The sequence below is a fragment of the Equus quagga genome, chromosome 2 (assembly GCF_021613505.1).
Source record: "Equus quagga isolate Etosha38 chromosome 2, UCLA_HA_Equagga_1.0, whole genome shotgun sequence".
Taxonomy (NCBI): Eukaryota; Metazoa; Chordata; class Mammalia; order Perissodactyla; family Equidae; genus Equus; species Equus quagga.
Genome location: NC_060268.1, coordinates 46,412,969 through 46,428,715, shown reverse-complemented (window position 1 = coordinate 46,428,715; position 15,747 = coordinate 46,412,969). Strand labels below are relative to the sequence as shown.

Here is a 15,747-nt window from a genome sequence, read left to right as displayed (position 1 = left end):
TTTGGGTCTTCATTAAATCTGGTTCCTTTAATTTATTTTTAGAAGGATTTGATAGCCGTCACAAGCCTCAGAGAAAAAAATCCTGTTAAACTCGATCATTTTCCCGCTGTGCACTAAATTTTAAAATGTGAAGAATGGATATTTGCCAAAAATTTAGGCAAGCTGGTTGCAGAATAATATAAACTGATGCCAGGACAGAGCCTGTTTTCCCAGAAAAGGAGCATTTTTGAAAGTTACAGAATGCAGTACCTTCACAAAATTAGTTCCTTGTTAATGTGAAAAAGAAAACCTTTTGTTGCTTTTGTCCAGCCTTTAAAGTCAAAATTAATTCAGCTTGAATGTTGTCATTTGTGGGGGACAGTATATTGTAGGCTTTAGTGTCAGCTCTGGCAAGTTACTTAATCTCGTAAAACTCTGTCTCCTCGTCCATAAAATGCAGTCGGATCTCCAGGCAGGTGGGAGAATCTGTAACCCATAGCGGTGGGTGAGGCAGCTGGGTACTGAAATCAGATCAAGCTAGGCAGAGGCTTGGAGAGTAGAACGGGAACCTCAACGAGCCTGATAAAGCAGAAGGAGATTAGGTGTGGACCCACTGTAGGACAGGCCTGAAAACCCTCTGGCGGTTACTGAGTCATCTCCTAGACGACCAGGGTAATAATCCTTTCCCTCCTCTCCTCTCCCCACCTCCCTTATCTCCATGGCGTTGCCAGCCTCTGTTTCCAGAATATCCCTTATATAACTCCCCCAACTCCAAATCTGCCTTCTCCAAGCAGATACCAAAGAGTTCTCCAATGGAAATTGGGTTCACCTTTCCCTATATATATATTTTTTAGACTTTGTACTTATTAATATCTGGCATGTAGTGTAGATATTTATGTATGCCTCCCTAAGTTATTAGCTTCTAGGTGTTAGGAACCCATAGGGCTGATAACAGTGTTTTATCCACTGTAAATTCTCCATTAATGTTATTGAAATTCTTCATGCAAAGCACCTGTAATGTTCAGTCCCTAATCCACTGACCTTTAGTCACTTTTGTATGTGTGTATAAGATTCCTGATCGTGTTTTAGCAGCCCTCATAAAATTACCAAAATTGTTATAAAATATTATAAAGTGAGGCACCTTTAAAAATGTTAAATTAGACTCGTATCTCTATAATCTTTATATATAATTATTTTTTGCAAGTGCCAAAAATTTTTGCTACTGTTTTGAAATAATCAAATATAAAATAAAGTCCAAATCTAAGGTGATAGCACATTTGTGTGTGCTGTTAATCATTTGGTTCATTTTAGCACCTAATGGTAGAGTTTAGTGCAAGGATAGTGCAAGAATAGTGGTGGTAAAAAGCAGCACTTTCCACTTTTCTAAGTGGCCTGAGTGGCCCTGACAGCCTTCCTATGCTGTTTTCAAAGGGCAAATGGTACTTCGTTTGTTGCTGAAACTTGAGACTTCATAGAAATACTTTAGGATTTTGCTAGGAGTCTCTCAACCCTTTCCGTGAATTTCTCTGATCAAAAGAAGTAACATTTCTTTCTATAGGATTTCACTAAAATAATACTAAAATCTTAATTGTATATTCTTTTCTATAGCTCAAAGCTACTTATTCTGTATTTTTTATAAACTTTTTTTTCTGAAATGCTTCAGGAGCTGCAGTCTTCAGTTGCATTTATTTGATTTTACTCAAAGTCCTAGTTCTCATTAGTGCAGAGTAAATAAAGATGTTTTTTCCCTAGAGAGAAAAATCAAGCAGTGGCATAATTGCTTTAGCATATAGAACAATTAAGAGAAATGATCATTTTAGGGGATTCTTTTGTTTCTAACCCTAAATTAGTGTGTTTGATTTAGGCGGCAGCCTCCAGGGGGCTGTTTTACTCTGGGTCAGAAGTAGGTTTTCAGTTCGTCGATAATGCTGTAAACAGTGGGTTTGTCTCTGTTAAATGTCACTAGTGCTTCTAATTATTTTTAGAAGTCACAAGCTGTTACTGACAAGTCAGAATACAGAGATACTTAGAACAACTCTGCTGTAGTATCAACAACTCTGCAGTTAACCCTGCTTTAATAAGAGTTTTATTAGCCTTTCTGGAGATTGGTTCAACTATAAATAAGCAGAGCTATCAGTAAATGCCAGGTTAGGGGACCTAATTTCAGAGACGTCTTTCCAAATTGAGCTTGCCTATTTACAGATATTATGAAAAATAGTTTATACCGATTTTGCCCGTTAATTTTATCATCTATGCTAATTTTTATTGTGTTTTTAAAAGCCTATTTCAAGGGGCCGACCTGGTGGCGCAGCAATTAAGTTCACATGTTCCACTTCGGTGGCCTGGGGTTTGCCAGTTTGGATCTCAGGTGCAGACATGGCACCGCTTGGCAAAAGCCATGCTGTGGTAGGCATCCCATGTATAAAGTAGAGGAAGATGGGCGTGGATGTTAGCTCAGGGCCAGTCTTCCTCAGCAAAAAGAGGAGGATTGGCAGCAGTTAACTCAGGGCTAATCTTCCAAAAAAACACTATTTCAAGTTTGCTCTTTATGTCTCTATATTGTTTTTGTTGGGTTTTTTTGAGGAAGATTAGCCCTGAGCTAACATCTACTGCCAATCCTTCTCTTTTTATTTATTTATTTATTTATTTTGCTGAGGAAGACTGGCGCTGAGCTAACAACCATGGCCATCTTCCTCTACTTTATATGTGGGATGCTTGCCACAGCATGGCTCAACACGTGGTGCACAGGTTCACACCCAGGATCTGAACCAGTGAACCCCGGGCCGCCGAAGCAGAATGTGCAAACTTAACTGCTGCACCACCTGGCCAGTTCCCTGTATTGTTTTTATTGAAAAGTCAGTAAAGTAAATACAAAGTAGAGATGTTTACGTCTCAATAAGTTGATTTTGAAAGTGTTTTTTTTAAACTAATATATTCCTATGTTTAGGGATTAGATTACAATGCCAATGAGGTGCCTGGGGATTAGGACAGAAGCAGCGCGTAATTAAGCTAGGGTTTGTAAGCTGTCATTGCATTAGGTTACAGTTACCGAGGTAAGAAAGACTTGGGGAAGAAAGAGGGTTTCCCCACCATCCATTCTGCAGAGGATGCTTTAGTTCCGTTTCCCCACAGCTCTGACCTCTTATGCCCAGGACTTCTAAATTGTGAGAAGAAAAGGGGCCTAAATATATCTTACATACTTCTTTCCCTCCCTCATTTAAATTGTAATTAAGATCAGCTCTTCAACAACTTCCTCATGTGTTTCATGTAGTGAAATGCTTAATAAATGTCATCTGTCATGATTTGTTTTTTTATTCTTTCCCCTGGACGTACTGTGAACATGTAGCTGCCTTAATTAATCTAGGGGATATCTTTGGCACATAGAGGACCTTAAAACTCATTGTTCGAGGACTTGAGATGACCCCTAGAGTACCGGGAGGTTTGGGTCTTGGAAGCTGACCCCAATACTTGAGACACGTGTCAGCTGAGAGCCTCAACTCAGGCTGCATTCTTCTTGTCTGGCACGTCCAGTCATTTGGAAATGACTCCTCTCTCTGCTTCCTCTTCCAGAAAACACTAGAGCTTTTAGGAGTAGTTTACAAATAGAGGAACATTGATCTTGCTGGTCCTTCTTCTAATTTTTGATAAAGGAGAAGGAAAAAGTACATCACAATACTGAAATTTAATCACTAATCTAAAAATTGTTTTAGTCTTCACAAAAACATTAAGTACTTGTTTTTACTGTTTTTAAGTAATTATATATGAAGAACAGGGTAAAAACACTGAAAACGTTTAAGCAGTTTCTTCTTCCTTCATTCCCAAATATGAAAAGACTTTTATGGGAATATAGGCAGAGCTGAAGCGATCATTTGAGGAATGTTTAACTGGTAATTCCTCTAAATTGTCTATAGCAAATGTATTGGTTTTGTTTTCAGATATCATTTGACCTTTAAGTCCCTTCAGTTTATTTGTTTTTATTAGAAATTTTTGTCATTCAATGTTTCCAAAGTTTCATGTATCATTCTTAAATTATCTTAAGGTCAGTTCAAGGTATCAACCAGGTTACACTGTCCCCAAACCAGCAGATATTCTCACAGTGACTTGGGGGCCATTTTTAGTTTTTCTTTCTCTAGTAGTGGACTGCCTGGAATGGTGTCCTGGAGTAAGCAGGAGGAGTATCTTCCTTTTACAGTGGAGTTTCCACTGCATGAAGGGCAGTGTTCATACTGGGAAATGGAAATAGTGGGAGATCCAGAGACAGCATTTATCAGATTGGCCCTGAGTCAAATGAGGAGGCTTCCTGAAAGGTTCAGTGTCACCCTGCCATGTCCTTAGGAGCCTGGCTGTTGAACCAGCACATTGCTCCAAAAGGAGTGCTCAGCCCCGGGGAGCACTCTGTGCCTTTCTTAAAAAATGAGAATCCTTTTGCCAAATTAGTGAATATTGAGGGCAAGTTGAAAATGTGCATTTCCTAACATCTTTTATTTATGCCTAGATGATGGACCATCTGGATTCTGCAACAAATGAAGAAAACCCGGTGACTGCTGGTGAACAGATTGCCCAATAATAATGTTATGTGGCCCTGCAATAATGTGTCAATTGATTTTCTACAAATAGATTTTGACATTTTTTTGTTTTTAAGCTTTTGACTTTTCAAATTGAATTTTGAATTCACAATCCAAAAGAATCTTCAGTGATATGCTTACAAATATGTGTATTTTTAAGAGCTGGTACTGACAGTTACATCATAAATAATTAATATACATTTGCTTTTAATCATGTTAAAGTTTGCCTTCACATTAAATAAAAGCATATGGTCTGTGTAATTTTCAAGATGTATTATAAACAGTATATTTTTCTAAAAAAAAGTCTCAACCCACCCATGAACTTTTCTTACAGAAATGTGTTTCTTTCAACTCTAATGATAGATAAAATTATTTCTGTCAAAGTGAGTTTCTGAACAGATTTTACTATAAAGAATTATGCAGATTTTATGCTCTACAGAAATAACTGTTTAAGACCATGCAAGAAGGCAGTTCAACAATGAAATTTTGGACCTTTTATCGCTGCAGAGGTTGGAAAAATATAATTTGGGAATATATATAAATGCATATTTTTGTAGCATAAATTTTTTAAAAGTCTCAATCCTTTTTTAACCTTGAGAACCTGAGAACCTAAATTACTTCAGACTGCATATGTATTATATTAGAATATTTTTCCAGGTATAGAGAAACATAATATATAGAACTAGTCATTAAAAGGATACAAAAATTAAAATCCACAGTTTTCAGTGGTGTGCTGTTTCCTTAAAGATGGAGCTTAAATTTCTACACTAGCATTCAATTTTACTGTAGTATTTCTGATCTCTGAAGTTTGGTTCTATTGATGTTAGGCCTTGATATTTTGTAAAAATCGTTTTTCTTATCAAATTATATATTAATACATATGGCTCATTGTTCAAGTATAACATCCCTAACAGTCCGCTCCCCACCTTTTTTTCCCTGATTCCTGCTCCTTTTCCCATAGGAAATCACTGTTTACCTTTTAATATTTTGTTGGAGGATGGTTTACTAATATACAAAGTGTGCTTCAGAGGGAAGAATTGGAGACAAAAGACAGGAGACAGGATGTTAGTCTCAATTTAATTACAATATAAGACTGAGTAAATTATCTTAGCTTGAAACACTGGTATCTCAGTATTCGCATCTGCGAAATGAGTAAGTTAAATCAATTAATCACTCTAGTACCTTCCAACTTGAAAAAATCTTCCCTATTCTTTGCTAAATCTCAGTTGTGACCTTGAACATTATCGTGGAAGTCAGGGGTCAAATTATCTTTCCATTTTCTTTTATTTTCTCTAAGAAATTTCCAAATGACAAGTGATTGCAAAGGCAGCAGGATTTTGCATATCTCTGTAAATAATGTGCAAGATATGTGAACAAATCTATGATCTTTCATTGTAAGGCCAGTCAACTGATTAAAAGATAAAGCTAATGCCTTTCAAAATGGGTCAGACTTTTGATGTTTGAACTAAATTTAGCATTTGAGGGATTTAGATGTTTTTGTTTGATTGTGAACTTTCGCTGAGTAAGTTGCAGGTACAGAAGCTCCCTGACAGTCAGCCGTTCTTCCACTTAATACACTTATGGGTCCTATGGTTTATGGCAAATGACAAGTAAGTATCTGACAAGTGAGGGTTAATCTTAATTTTGCCTCCATAATATCAAGTTTGAATTTTTTCCAAAGAATCTAATTTATTTGGCAGACTCTGATAGAGAGAAAGACAGATTAAATGCCATTTTAAAGCTCCCACTATATTTTCTTTTATAATATCAATAACATGTTTGCCAAAATACAGTTTTTTTCATAAAATCATCTTCAGTCTTATCCCAGCTTTATGATATTCAAAAGCTTCAACATTTGGTGAAGAACATTAAAGAAAATTTTACATCTAGAAATCTGAAATCTTAGTTTTTGATACAAATTCTACTTTATCCAACCAGTAGTTTTTAAGTAGATACAACCTTGTTCTAGTTTGCTATTCAGATCTTCTTGACTAAATAGAAATAAATAAAAACTGAAATTCCTTAAGTTTCTCCATCCTCAACATCAACTTTACATTGTATGTAAACAATTCTTCTAGCAACCTAGATAAAATATTTAGAGAAATTACGGTAAAGCACAGAAATAATTTATTTGGGAGATGAAAATGAACAAAGGCTAGAGTAGATGAAATTTGACTTTAGAAGGCTGTGTCATGTCTTCCTCTCTTGCCCTCCTGTGACCAATAACTTTTAAGAGGAAGAGAAGTTGATTTTTTCCTAAAAATGTCTTAAAAATAAGATGTACTAATACTTACTGCAAAAAGAAGTATTACTTCTTAGAAATTCCCTATGAACATTATTGTAGCTTTTCAAACAGAAATCACTAAATATCTCAAATTGTAATGTAGATAATTTTTACTTCAGTTTAGTTCAGCAAAGACAAATATGAAATTTGTGGGGAAAGACCTTGATATTCTAATACATATTTTCTTCTATCTTGTGGTTTTTTGAGATTAGTAACACCTTATTAGTAGAATCTGCAATTTATTTCTTTTTTGAAAGAAGAGAATTTTACCCTATCTGTTACTGGCATTCATAGATTTTAGGGACATGTCGTCGGTATTTTGATGAAATGGTACATTTATAGTAAATACAAATGAGCTTTCTGATTTTCATTTACTGTTTCAATTTCTGCCTTAGGTATAAGCAAACACTATTTTTACATTTGACAAAAGAATATTTGAAGTAACTTATTTAAGCTTAGCCTCTAAAATTTTAGCCTTATTTCAGCCAATGAGATTTCACAATACAGGAGCTGCATTTCAAATTAGTGGAATGCACTAGTTTGAAGGGCTTTATATTTTCCCATTAACAAGGGAAAAAGTTGAATTTATTCAAGATGATGCCAATTAACCAATTCTACAATTAAAAAAATTTATTGTCAGTGCTCTGTTTACCTCAGAGGATAATTCTGAAGGGGGTTGGGGAGGGTAATGCAAATAAAATCAGAATACTAATTATGAATCACTTTATGCTTCCTGAAAGAGAGATACTCTGTAAATTCCAGAGATCGAATCAAACTACTCAACCTTTTGGAATTTGAAAGAAATTGTATAGTTCTCATGATTTGGATTACTGAATTTTCAGAGTAAACAAAATGATTTTTTTTTAGTATCTAAAGTTAATCCAGTTAGCCTGCAGAATTTCCCAGTAGGACGAATCAATGTAAATTAGGTAGTTTTTGCCTGTTTTATATCTTCTGTTGTATTTTGTTCAAATGAGAACCTTTTTAAAAATATATATGATTGAATTTTTACTTCTGAAAAATATGTATGATTGGTTTGAGTGTGGAATTCTTTTTTTTAACACTTTGATATGTAAGTTAGTGTAAATTAATACTTTTATAACACTACTAGGCTTTATTTTTTTATGGAACATGATTTAAAATTTAAAAATTTTGAAGTGTTAATTTAGCAGTGCTTTAAAACTCTTCATGATGGGCCAATACTGACAAGAAAAACAATTTTTTTAATGTATTGAATTCACTATGGTATTCAATAAATTCTATTTTAAAATAAAATTTGAATTTGTCTTATTTTGAATAGTGAAAAAGAATTGAAAATGAACTCAAAGTGTACTAGGCCATATCACATAAGGCACAAATGGTGATAATCACTTATGAAATGTTGTAGTTATTTAAGTCTGACCAATTATCCAGAAAACCTAAATTCATAAGTGTCATTTACTGGAAATTTATATTGATACATAATACCATTAATAAATATTTATTGAATTAATGTATGTATAGACTTTTGTGTGTGTGTGAGGAAGATTCGCCCTGAGCTAATATCTGTTACCAATCCTCCTCTTTTTTTGCTTGAGGAAGATTAGCCCTGAGCTAACATCTGTGCCAGTCTTCCTCTACTTTGTACGTGGGACGCCTCTACAGCATGGCTGTTGAGTGGTGTAGGTCTGCATCTAGGATCCAAACCAAGAAACCTGGGCCACCGAAGCAGAGCGCACAGAACTTTAAACACTCGGCCATGGGCCCGGCCCCTGTATAGACTTTTTTAACCAAGAAATTATCCTACCTCTTGTGATGAATATTCCTGGCATTTGCAGCTTGGCCAACAAATTACTAAGATCCCTGTTGCCATTGTACTGTCTTTTTAACTCCGATGTGCTTGGCCCAGATATCTATCTGTAGTGTTTGTCTTGGCTACATGTTGAAGAAGTCTCGTTCCCTTCTGCCCTGCTGCAGAGGAACCCTGTCTCATCCCACAGGCCCATATATCTGGAAAGATGCATAAGGAACTAGAAAGAGTGACTATCTAGGAAGAGAGGGAGTAAGATGGCTAGGGCATAGGGGTAAGAGGGAGAATTTGTTCACTGTATACTCGTGCTTGTTGCATTTTCTATCATATGCTTCTATTAAGATAAAAATACAAATCAAAATTTATTGAATTGTTTTCCTCTTACTAGTATTCATATTAACAGATGGTTAAATAATAAATTATTCATATCATTTTCTTTAGATAATAAGCCTTGTAAACAGTCTAATGTGTATAGTGGAAGTAAAAGGAGAAATATTTAACCAACTGTCAATTTTTTTGTCTTTAAATAAAATTATGTTCTCTAAAAATTATATTTATTAGCTTGAAAATCATTTTGTTTTGCTAGAAAATAGGAGTAGGACTAAATTTTATATTAAGATCATTTCCATTTCTAGAATCCCATGAAGACTAGAGTCTAGGTCAGTAGTCATCAATTTTGTATTTCTTTTGCTCTTACCCAAATGACCCACCACAAACTAAATTAAAAATAAAGCATGGGGCCGGCCCCTGGCCAAGTGGTTAAGTTCACACATTCTGCTTCGGAGGCCCAGGGTTTCTCCAGTTCGAATCCTGGGTGTGGACATGGCACCACTCATCAAGCCATGCTGAGACATCATCCCACATGCCACACCTAGAAGGACCCACAACTAAAAATACACAACTTTGTACTGGAGGGCTTTGGAAGAAAAAGGAAAAATAAAATCTTTAAAAAAATTTTTTTTTAAATAAAGCAAAAGTGAAATAATGTAACACTGAGAAGCATGAACACAAACAACTGAAAACCATGATCAATTGTGGGCAACACTAATGATAAAGTATGCTTCCTAAAAAATTTCAACTACCTGCATATGAGCTCTTAGAATAGACACTTTGCCCTCAAAACAATAGCCAGACAGCAGAATTCTGGAGAGAGATGTCTGTAACCTATAGTAAGATACTAATTCTTAACAGCTCTCTTAGGAGGTTATGGGTAAATAGCTCTTAGTCTTAGCTGAAAATGAAAGTCTATGGTTTGGCATGTCATTCTGTTAAAAACAAGTTTCCAGTTTAGATCAGAGGTCACTTCTCTAGATTAAGTGGGAAAAGTTTCATTGGATTCTAATTATTAGTTACTTATTAATAGGCTCTGCTAACTATGGAAAACCAAGTAATTTTTTTACCAATTAAAAATGCTTCACAAATTTATTATATGTGTTTGGAACACTTTTCAATTGAAGCCCCACCAATTATTTTCTCTACAATATCCACTCCGGCCCCTTTCAGTGCAGAGAAATATACACAAATGCACTTGCCAAGTCCTCTCCATTCTCTTCCAAATGTCTCTCAAAGAATCCTAGTACTCACCATGCCCACTGCCACCAGCTCAATTTAATCCGTCTGTACTGTAACAGACTCTTAATTGGTCTTCCAGATGCTAATTTTGCCATAAATCCCCCTTCCACATCATAGCCAGTGGTCTTTCCAAAATGGAAATCTAATCATGCAACTCAAGTGCTTTAAAAAAATCTTTAACAGCACCAAACTTGTCTAAGAATAGTCTAGATTCCTGAAAGTGATTTTTAAGGCCTAAGTAGTCTAGCCCCTGTTGCTTTCCAACTTAATCTCGCATCATTTTCCTCTCCTTCATTCCTGTCCCCTTGCACTCCTCTTCCTAGGAAACTCTCTGTGCACAAGCCCACCTCCCACAGCCAGCCATCCCCTAAAGACTCTTCAAATCTCCGTTTAGGTATCACTATTTGGAATGGGAAGAGATAAATGTGGAAAGAACAAGTACAGACAATTCCTCTACGGAGTTTTATTATAAAAGGAAGGAGAGAAATGGGGTCAAGAAATAAGTTTGGGTTTGGTGGGGTTGGTGGGGGTTGACCAGGAGAAATACAGCATGTTTGAGTGTTGGTGGGGATCCAGTAAATAGGGAAATTTTCATGATGCAGGAAAGAGATCAGAGAATTAACTAAATTTATTTCTAGTGTTAAATGATTGTTGGATTTGGGATGTTAGAAGAAGTTGGATAGATAGGAAGTGGTGGTCTGAGTGGATAGTTAGAAATTGAAATTATGAGGAATTGCCATTACTAGTAATTGCAAGGTCAATGTAGGGTTCCCAGATAAAATATAGGTTGCCCACTTAAAATTGAATTTTAGATAAACAATGGATACTTTTTAGTATGCGTATGTTCTGAAGTATTCTTAGGACATACTATGTGTATATATGTGTATATATATATATATTTTTTTTTTATATCTTTCTTCCAAGTATGGGTCTATTTTTATCCATTATGGCGATCATTCAATGGGCCCTTTAGAGGTCTAGTAACCACTGTCCTTCAATTTTGAGAAATTTTCATAAATTATTTCATTGATTGTTTCTTCCCCTTCATTTTCTCAGTTCATTCTTTCTGGAATCACTAATATTTTGTTACGGTACCTCCTTGACTAATCCTCTACTTGTCTTACCTTTATTCTCAAATATTCCACCTCCTGTCTTTTTGCCCTGTTATCTGGATGATTTCCTTAACATTATTTTCTAAGCTTTTTATGGAATTTTTTATTTCTGCTAACGTGTTCTTAATTTCCAAGAGTTCTTTTTTGCTCTAACACTTTATCTTTTATAGTATCCTATTGCTGTTTCATTATGCCATATATTCTCTTAACTCTCTGAAAATATTAATGATAGGGTTTTTGTCTGCTTGTTCTTGAAACTGTTCTCTGTGTATAGCCATGTTTTCTTCCAATTCCATTTTTGTGTGTTATATCTTAGAAGCTTTCTTCAGAGGGAAGGTAATCTTTAGTTTTCTGCTCACGTTTAAGATTTAAAGACTAAAAATCCAATTGGACACTGAGCACATAAGTGGGGTGTATTAAATGACAGGTACATTGTAGGATGATCTGGCTCTGCTACTGGGAAACCCCAATGTCAGTCTCTTTAAGCACTTTCTCTTGGGCTGATCAGATTCCTCAAAGAAATCTTTCCTAATCTCCTGGAGTCATGTGGTTGAAGAAAGTGTTGAAAGTCTCTGCATTTTATATGCAAACATTCAGTCAAATACCATTTTCAGTGTGTACCTATGCATGCCCTCAATTGTGACTGGTATCCTCCAGGCCAGAGACACCCTGTTTTACTCTCTCTGAAGAACAAACCTCTAGTTTTCTGCCAGAGTCAGGGAGGGACACTTGCCCAGCTCCATGAAGTAGGAGAGGAGATCTGTAGCTCTTGATGAATGATAGGATTAGAAAAGAACCATTTTGTAATCCCAAAGGAAATAACTGGTTCAGGCAATGATCATCAGTGTATGAAACCATTAGATGAAAGGAGGACTTGAGCTGTCAGCACCTGAAATCATTGATAAATCTTAGCATTACTAAAAGTGGGACAACTAGATACTGTAGGCCTTTCAACATGATGCAGTATGAAGCACAAAGCACCATGAAGTTTTCTGGGGAAAAAAAGACAACCTGGAATTTAATCAAATCTAGAGCACAAACTTGCAACTATGGAAAATATGGAGGATGAAGGAACAAGTGAAATGACACTGAAGGGAGCAAACTTAGAAATACAGAATAAGCAACATTCCAAAGGACAACTGAATGGTTCTTGTAATAAATCAACAGCACCTGGGGAAAAAGTGAGGCAGGAGGGGCTGCTTTAAATTAAAAGAAACTTCTATGATATGACACTCAAATCTCTTGTGTGGACCTTGTTTGGATCCCAATTCAACAAACCAACTCAATAAGACATTTGTGAGCCAACTGGGAAAATTTGGTTATGAACTGGATATAAAACAATATCAAATAATTATTGTTCATTTCTTTAGATATGATAATGGCATCATGTCCATTTTTTTAAACAAATCTGTGTTGAAATATAGAGGAATAAAATGATATGAGGTCTATAATTTACTTTAAAATAAATCAGCTCCAGCTGAAAAATAAGAAAAAAGAACAGATAAAGCAAATGTAGTAAAATCTTGATAATCATTGAAGCTAGGTGATGAGTGTTTGTTTCTACTCTTGTATATGGATGAAATTTTTCATTAAACAACTTTGAAAACTGTTGTTGCATGGAGTTTCACAAGGGAGCAAAATTAGATGTGTATTCACTTCATCACCTTTCATCTGCATCCCTCTTTATGTTTTTGCTCTTCAGCTATACATTTGTAATCATTTGGTATTAAGCACCTATATTGTATTTAAGTATTATTCAAAGCACAGAGCCAATTAACCCAACTAACAGCTGGTTGCTTAGTTATTTTATGTTTACATGTTTTAGTTTTGCTTGGAGTGTTATGTATACTGTAATTAGTTTTTATGATCTTGAAGTATATTAGGTTGAGATTAGCTACCTGAATGTTATCCCTTTGAGATCTTTATGAAACAAGATGAAAATCTCTTAAGAATAATGCGGCCAGTATACACATACTCATAAACATAAACACACATATAATATCTCCATTTTAATGCCATTTAACTTGCATTTTAGGACTTTCCTTAGATACCCTTATAATGTCACAATCTTAATAAATTGCTATTAATTTATGAGATATATGTTAGCAATGTTAATACATAGTAGAAATAATGGTATCCAATATCAGATCTTTTTTGCAATTCCTTGTTTTCAATGTTTACCAATATCCTATGTAAAAAAAAAAATTTTAGCAACCCAGAATAATTATCAAAGCAAATAGCTTAAGTGTCAAACTAGATAATCAAGTTTAAACACACTTATCTTTTCATATGTCTTACTACTTGGGTTTGCTCAAAAACATTGATGTAGCAGTGCAAATGAATAATAATTCATCTATAGGACCACCAATTAATAATTTAAAAATTGACTGTGAAAATTAAAATCTATAGCACAGTCTCATGATCCCTAACATCCAAAATCACTATGTGTACAACTTTTGTTCATCCCTCAGTTTTAGTGATTAAGTCTCTGCCTCAGACTAAAATTTAAGGATTAATTTTTTACACAAACTTCAGAAGTTTTTTTTACTTTCTCTGGAAGTAGTTGAGTCAAATGATTGAGGAATAGCTACTCCATCAAAATTAGTTTACCATAGGTCGATGCATTTAGTCTTAGACCGCTCTAAACTCTGTCCAGGCAAAGTAATCCATTCATTATACACTCACACATACTTCAGAAAAGTTCATATAGTCCCAGCAACAACATTCTTCATTAACACAAAGCCTTTGCTACATTCAAAGGGGAATTTCTCCCTATGGTTACTGGTAATTTGTTCTGGCTTTTGCCTAAATCTAGTCACTTGAGGCAGAGTTTTAAAACTTTAGGAAGAGATTTTTTTTTTTCCTTTAAAAATAAACTAGGGCCAAAGAAAAGGGTTATAAAAAAATGTTTATTATTTGTATATTGTGTACCTACCTAGCATATGTGCATACAATAAAATTGAAGTCTGATTTTCATCTTAATTATTTGAGAACTATTTATTGAATACCTATTATATGCCAGGCACTATACTAAACTACTCGGGTTAAAGATTAGTATTTGAGGCATTCCAGGTATTTTTGGTTGCCATTTTATAAGCTTTCCTCTTGCAAACCAGGTTAATTCTTTTGAAAGAATGCCTAAGAAAGAAAATCCATTAATCCTCTATCCAAAGTAGGACAAAATTTGTTGGAACTGGTTTAATCACTCTCTGCTTATTATAAACAAAGGATTTGCCAAAAATTTATGAGCATCTCATTTTTAAGTGACAGGAAAAATTACACAAAATAGACATTTCATATATTGACTCTCTTTTTAATTATTTTGATGCTTTAATTGATTTTAATTGTTTTAACATTGCCAGTCTTCAATTTTGAGATACAGGGTCCTTTTCTCAGTTGCCCAGGAACTTATACTGGTACAGATCAGTTCAGGGAGAAGTCAGAGCATGATTAATGTGGAAACAATCATAGAGGCCAACTATTTGATCCTAGTGAAGTAAACAAAGATTCTTGATTAGCTGATTAAACAGTTTGAGGAAAAGATCTTGTGAAAGACTGAATCACGTGTAATCTGTTCTCTGTGACTAGTGACAGATTTCTCAATTGTGTTAAGGACGTTAATTCTGGACTTAGATTATCTTGTTTGAAACCCTGGCTCTGTCCTGGGCCTCAATTTCTTCCTCTGTACAATAGGGATGATGATAATAGTATCCAGCACAAAGGGTTGCGAGAACTTAAGTTAATACATGTGAAATGAGTAGAAGAATACTGGGCAAATAAAAACCATTCAATAAATGCTCATTGTTCAATGAAAGGAGGTAAGGACTCTGATGCTTTCAATTTGTTTCACTATGGAGCCTGCTATCACTTATCTGAACATAAACCTCCGTATTTGTGTGAATGTCAAGGTTTGTGAAACATGTCTTAAACAACTGTGGGAAGTCATAAAACCTGATTGGTATCAGATATAGTAATCACTCATAAATTATACCACTCATTAGTCACTTTGGATATACTATGACTTACAATAAACTTACAGCATTCTAAAAATGTATTTTCTAGGTTAAAATTAAGCCTCCTTATTATTAAACACTCTAAAATCTCAGGGCATCTACCATTGTTTAAAATGGTTGCTTTGCATTTCCCAAATGCCCACTGCAGCTGTTTATGAGCTTAAATCAACAAATGTGCATCTGAAAGTTTGTAAATGCAACAGCAAGTATGGTATGTATTTGTTAACAAATTTAAATTACAAGAACAAAGAAGAAATTGTGGGGCTAATCACTGACATTTTTTGGATTAACTGAGTTTTATTTTGTTTTTTTTAAATCCATTTCTCCTCTCTGCTGTTTGGGAGTTATATAATCTGTTTCTATTCTCATGGTTCTTAATCTTAACTTTTTAATGTGCTTATGAAACTTAAAGTTCAAAACACTATGACTATTC

The 15,747-nt window shown here is 34.8% G+C and overlaps 1 protein-coding gene across 1 annotated transcript in view; it reads left to right on the top strand.

Annotated features, from left to right (window-relative positions):
* SPPL2A (signal peptide peptidase like 2A) overlaps nucleotides 1-8,098 on the top strand; it is a 46,893-nt gene extending 38,795 nt beyond the window's left edge. Inside the window, exon 15 of the mRNA XM_046652669.1 lies at nucleotides 4,475-8,098. Coding sequence (XP_046508625.1) covers nucleotides 4,475-4,546 — 72 coding nt within the window. The 3' untranslated portion in view covers nucleotides 4,547-8,098. The remainder of the gene's footprint in view (nucleotides 1-4,474) is intronic.
* Nucleotides 8,099-15,747: the final 7,649 nt, after the last annotated feature.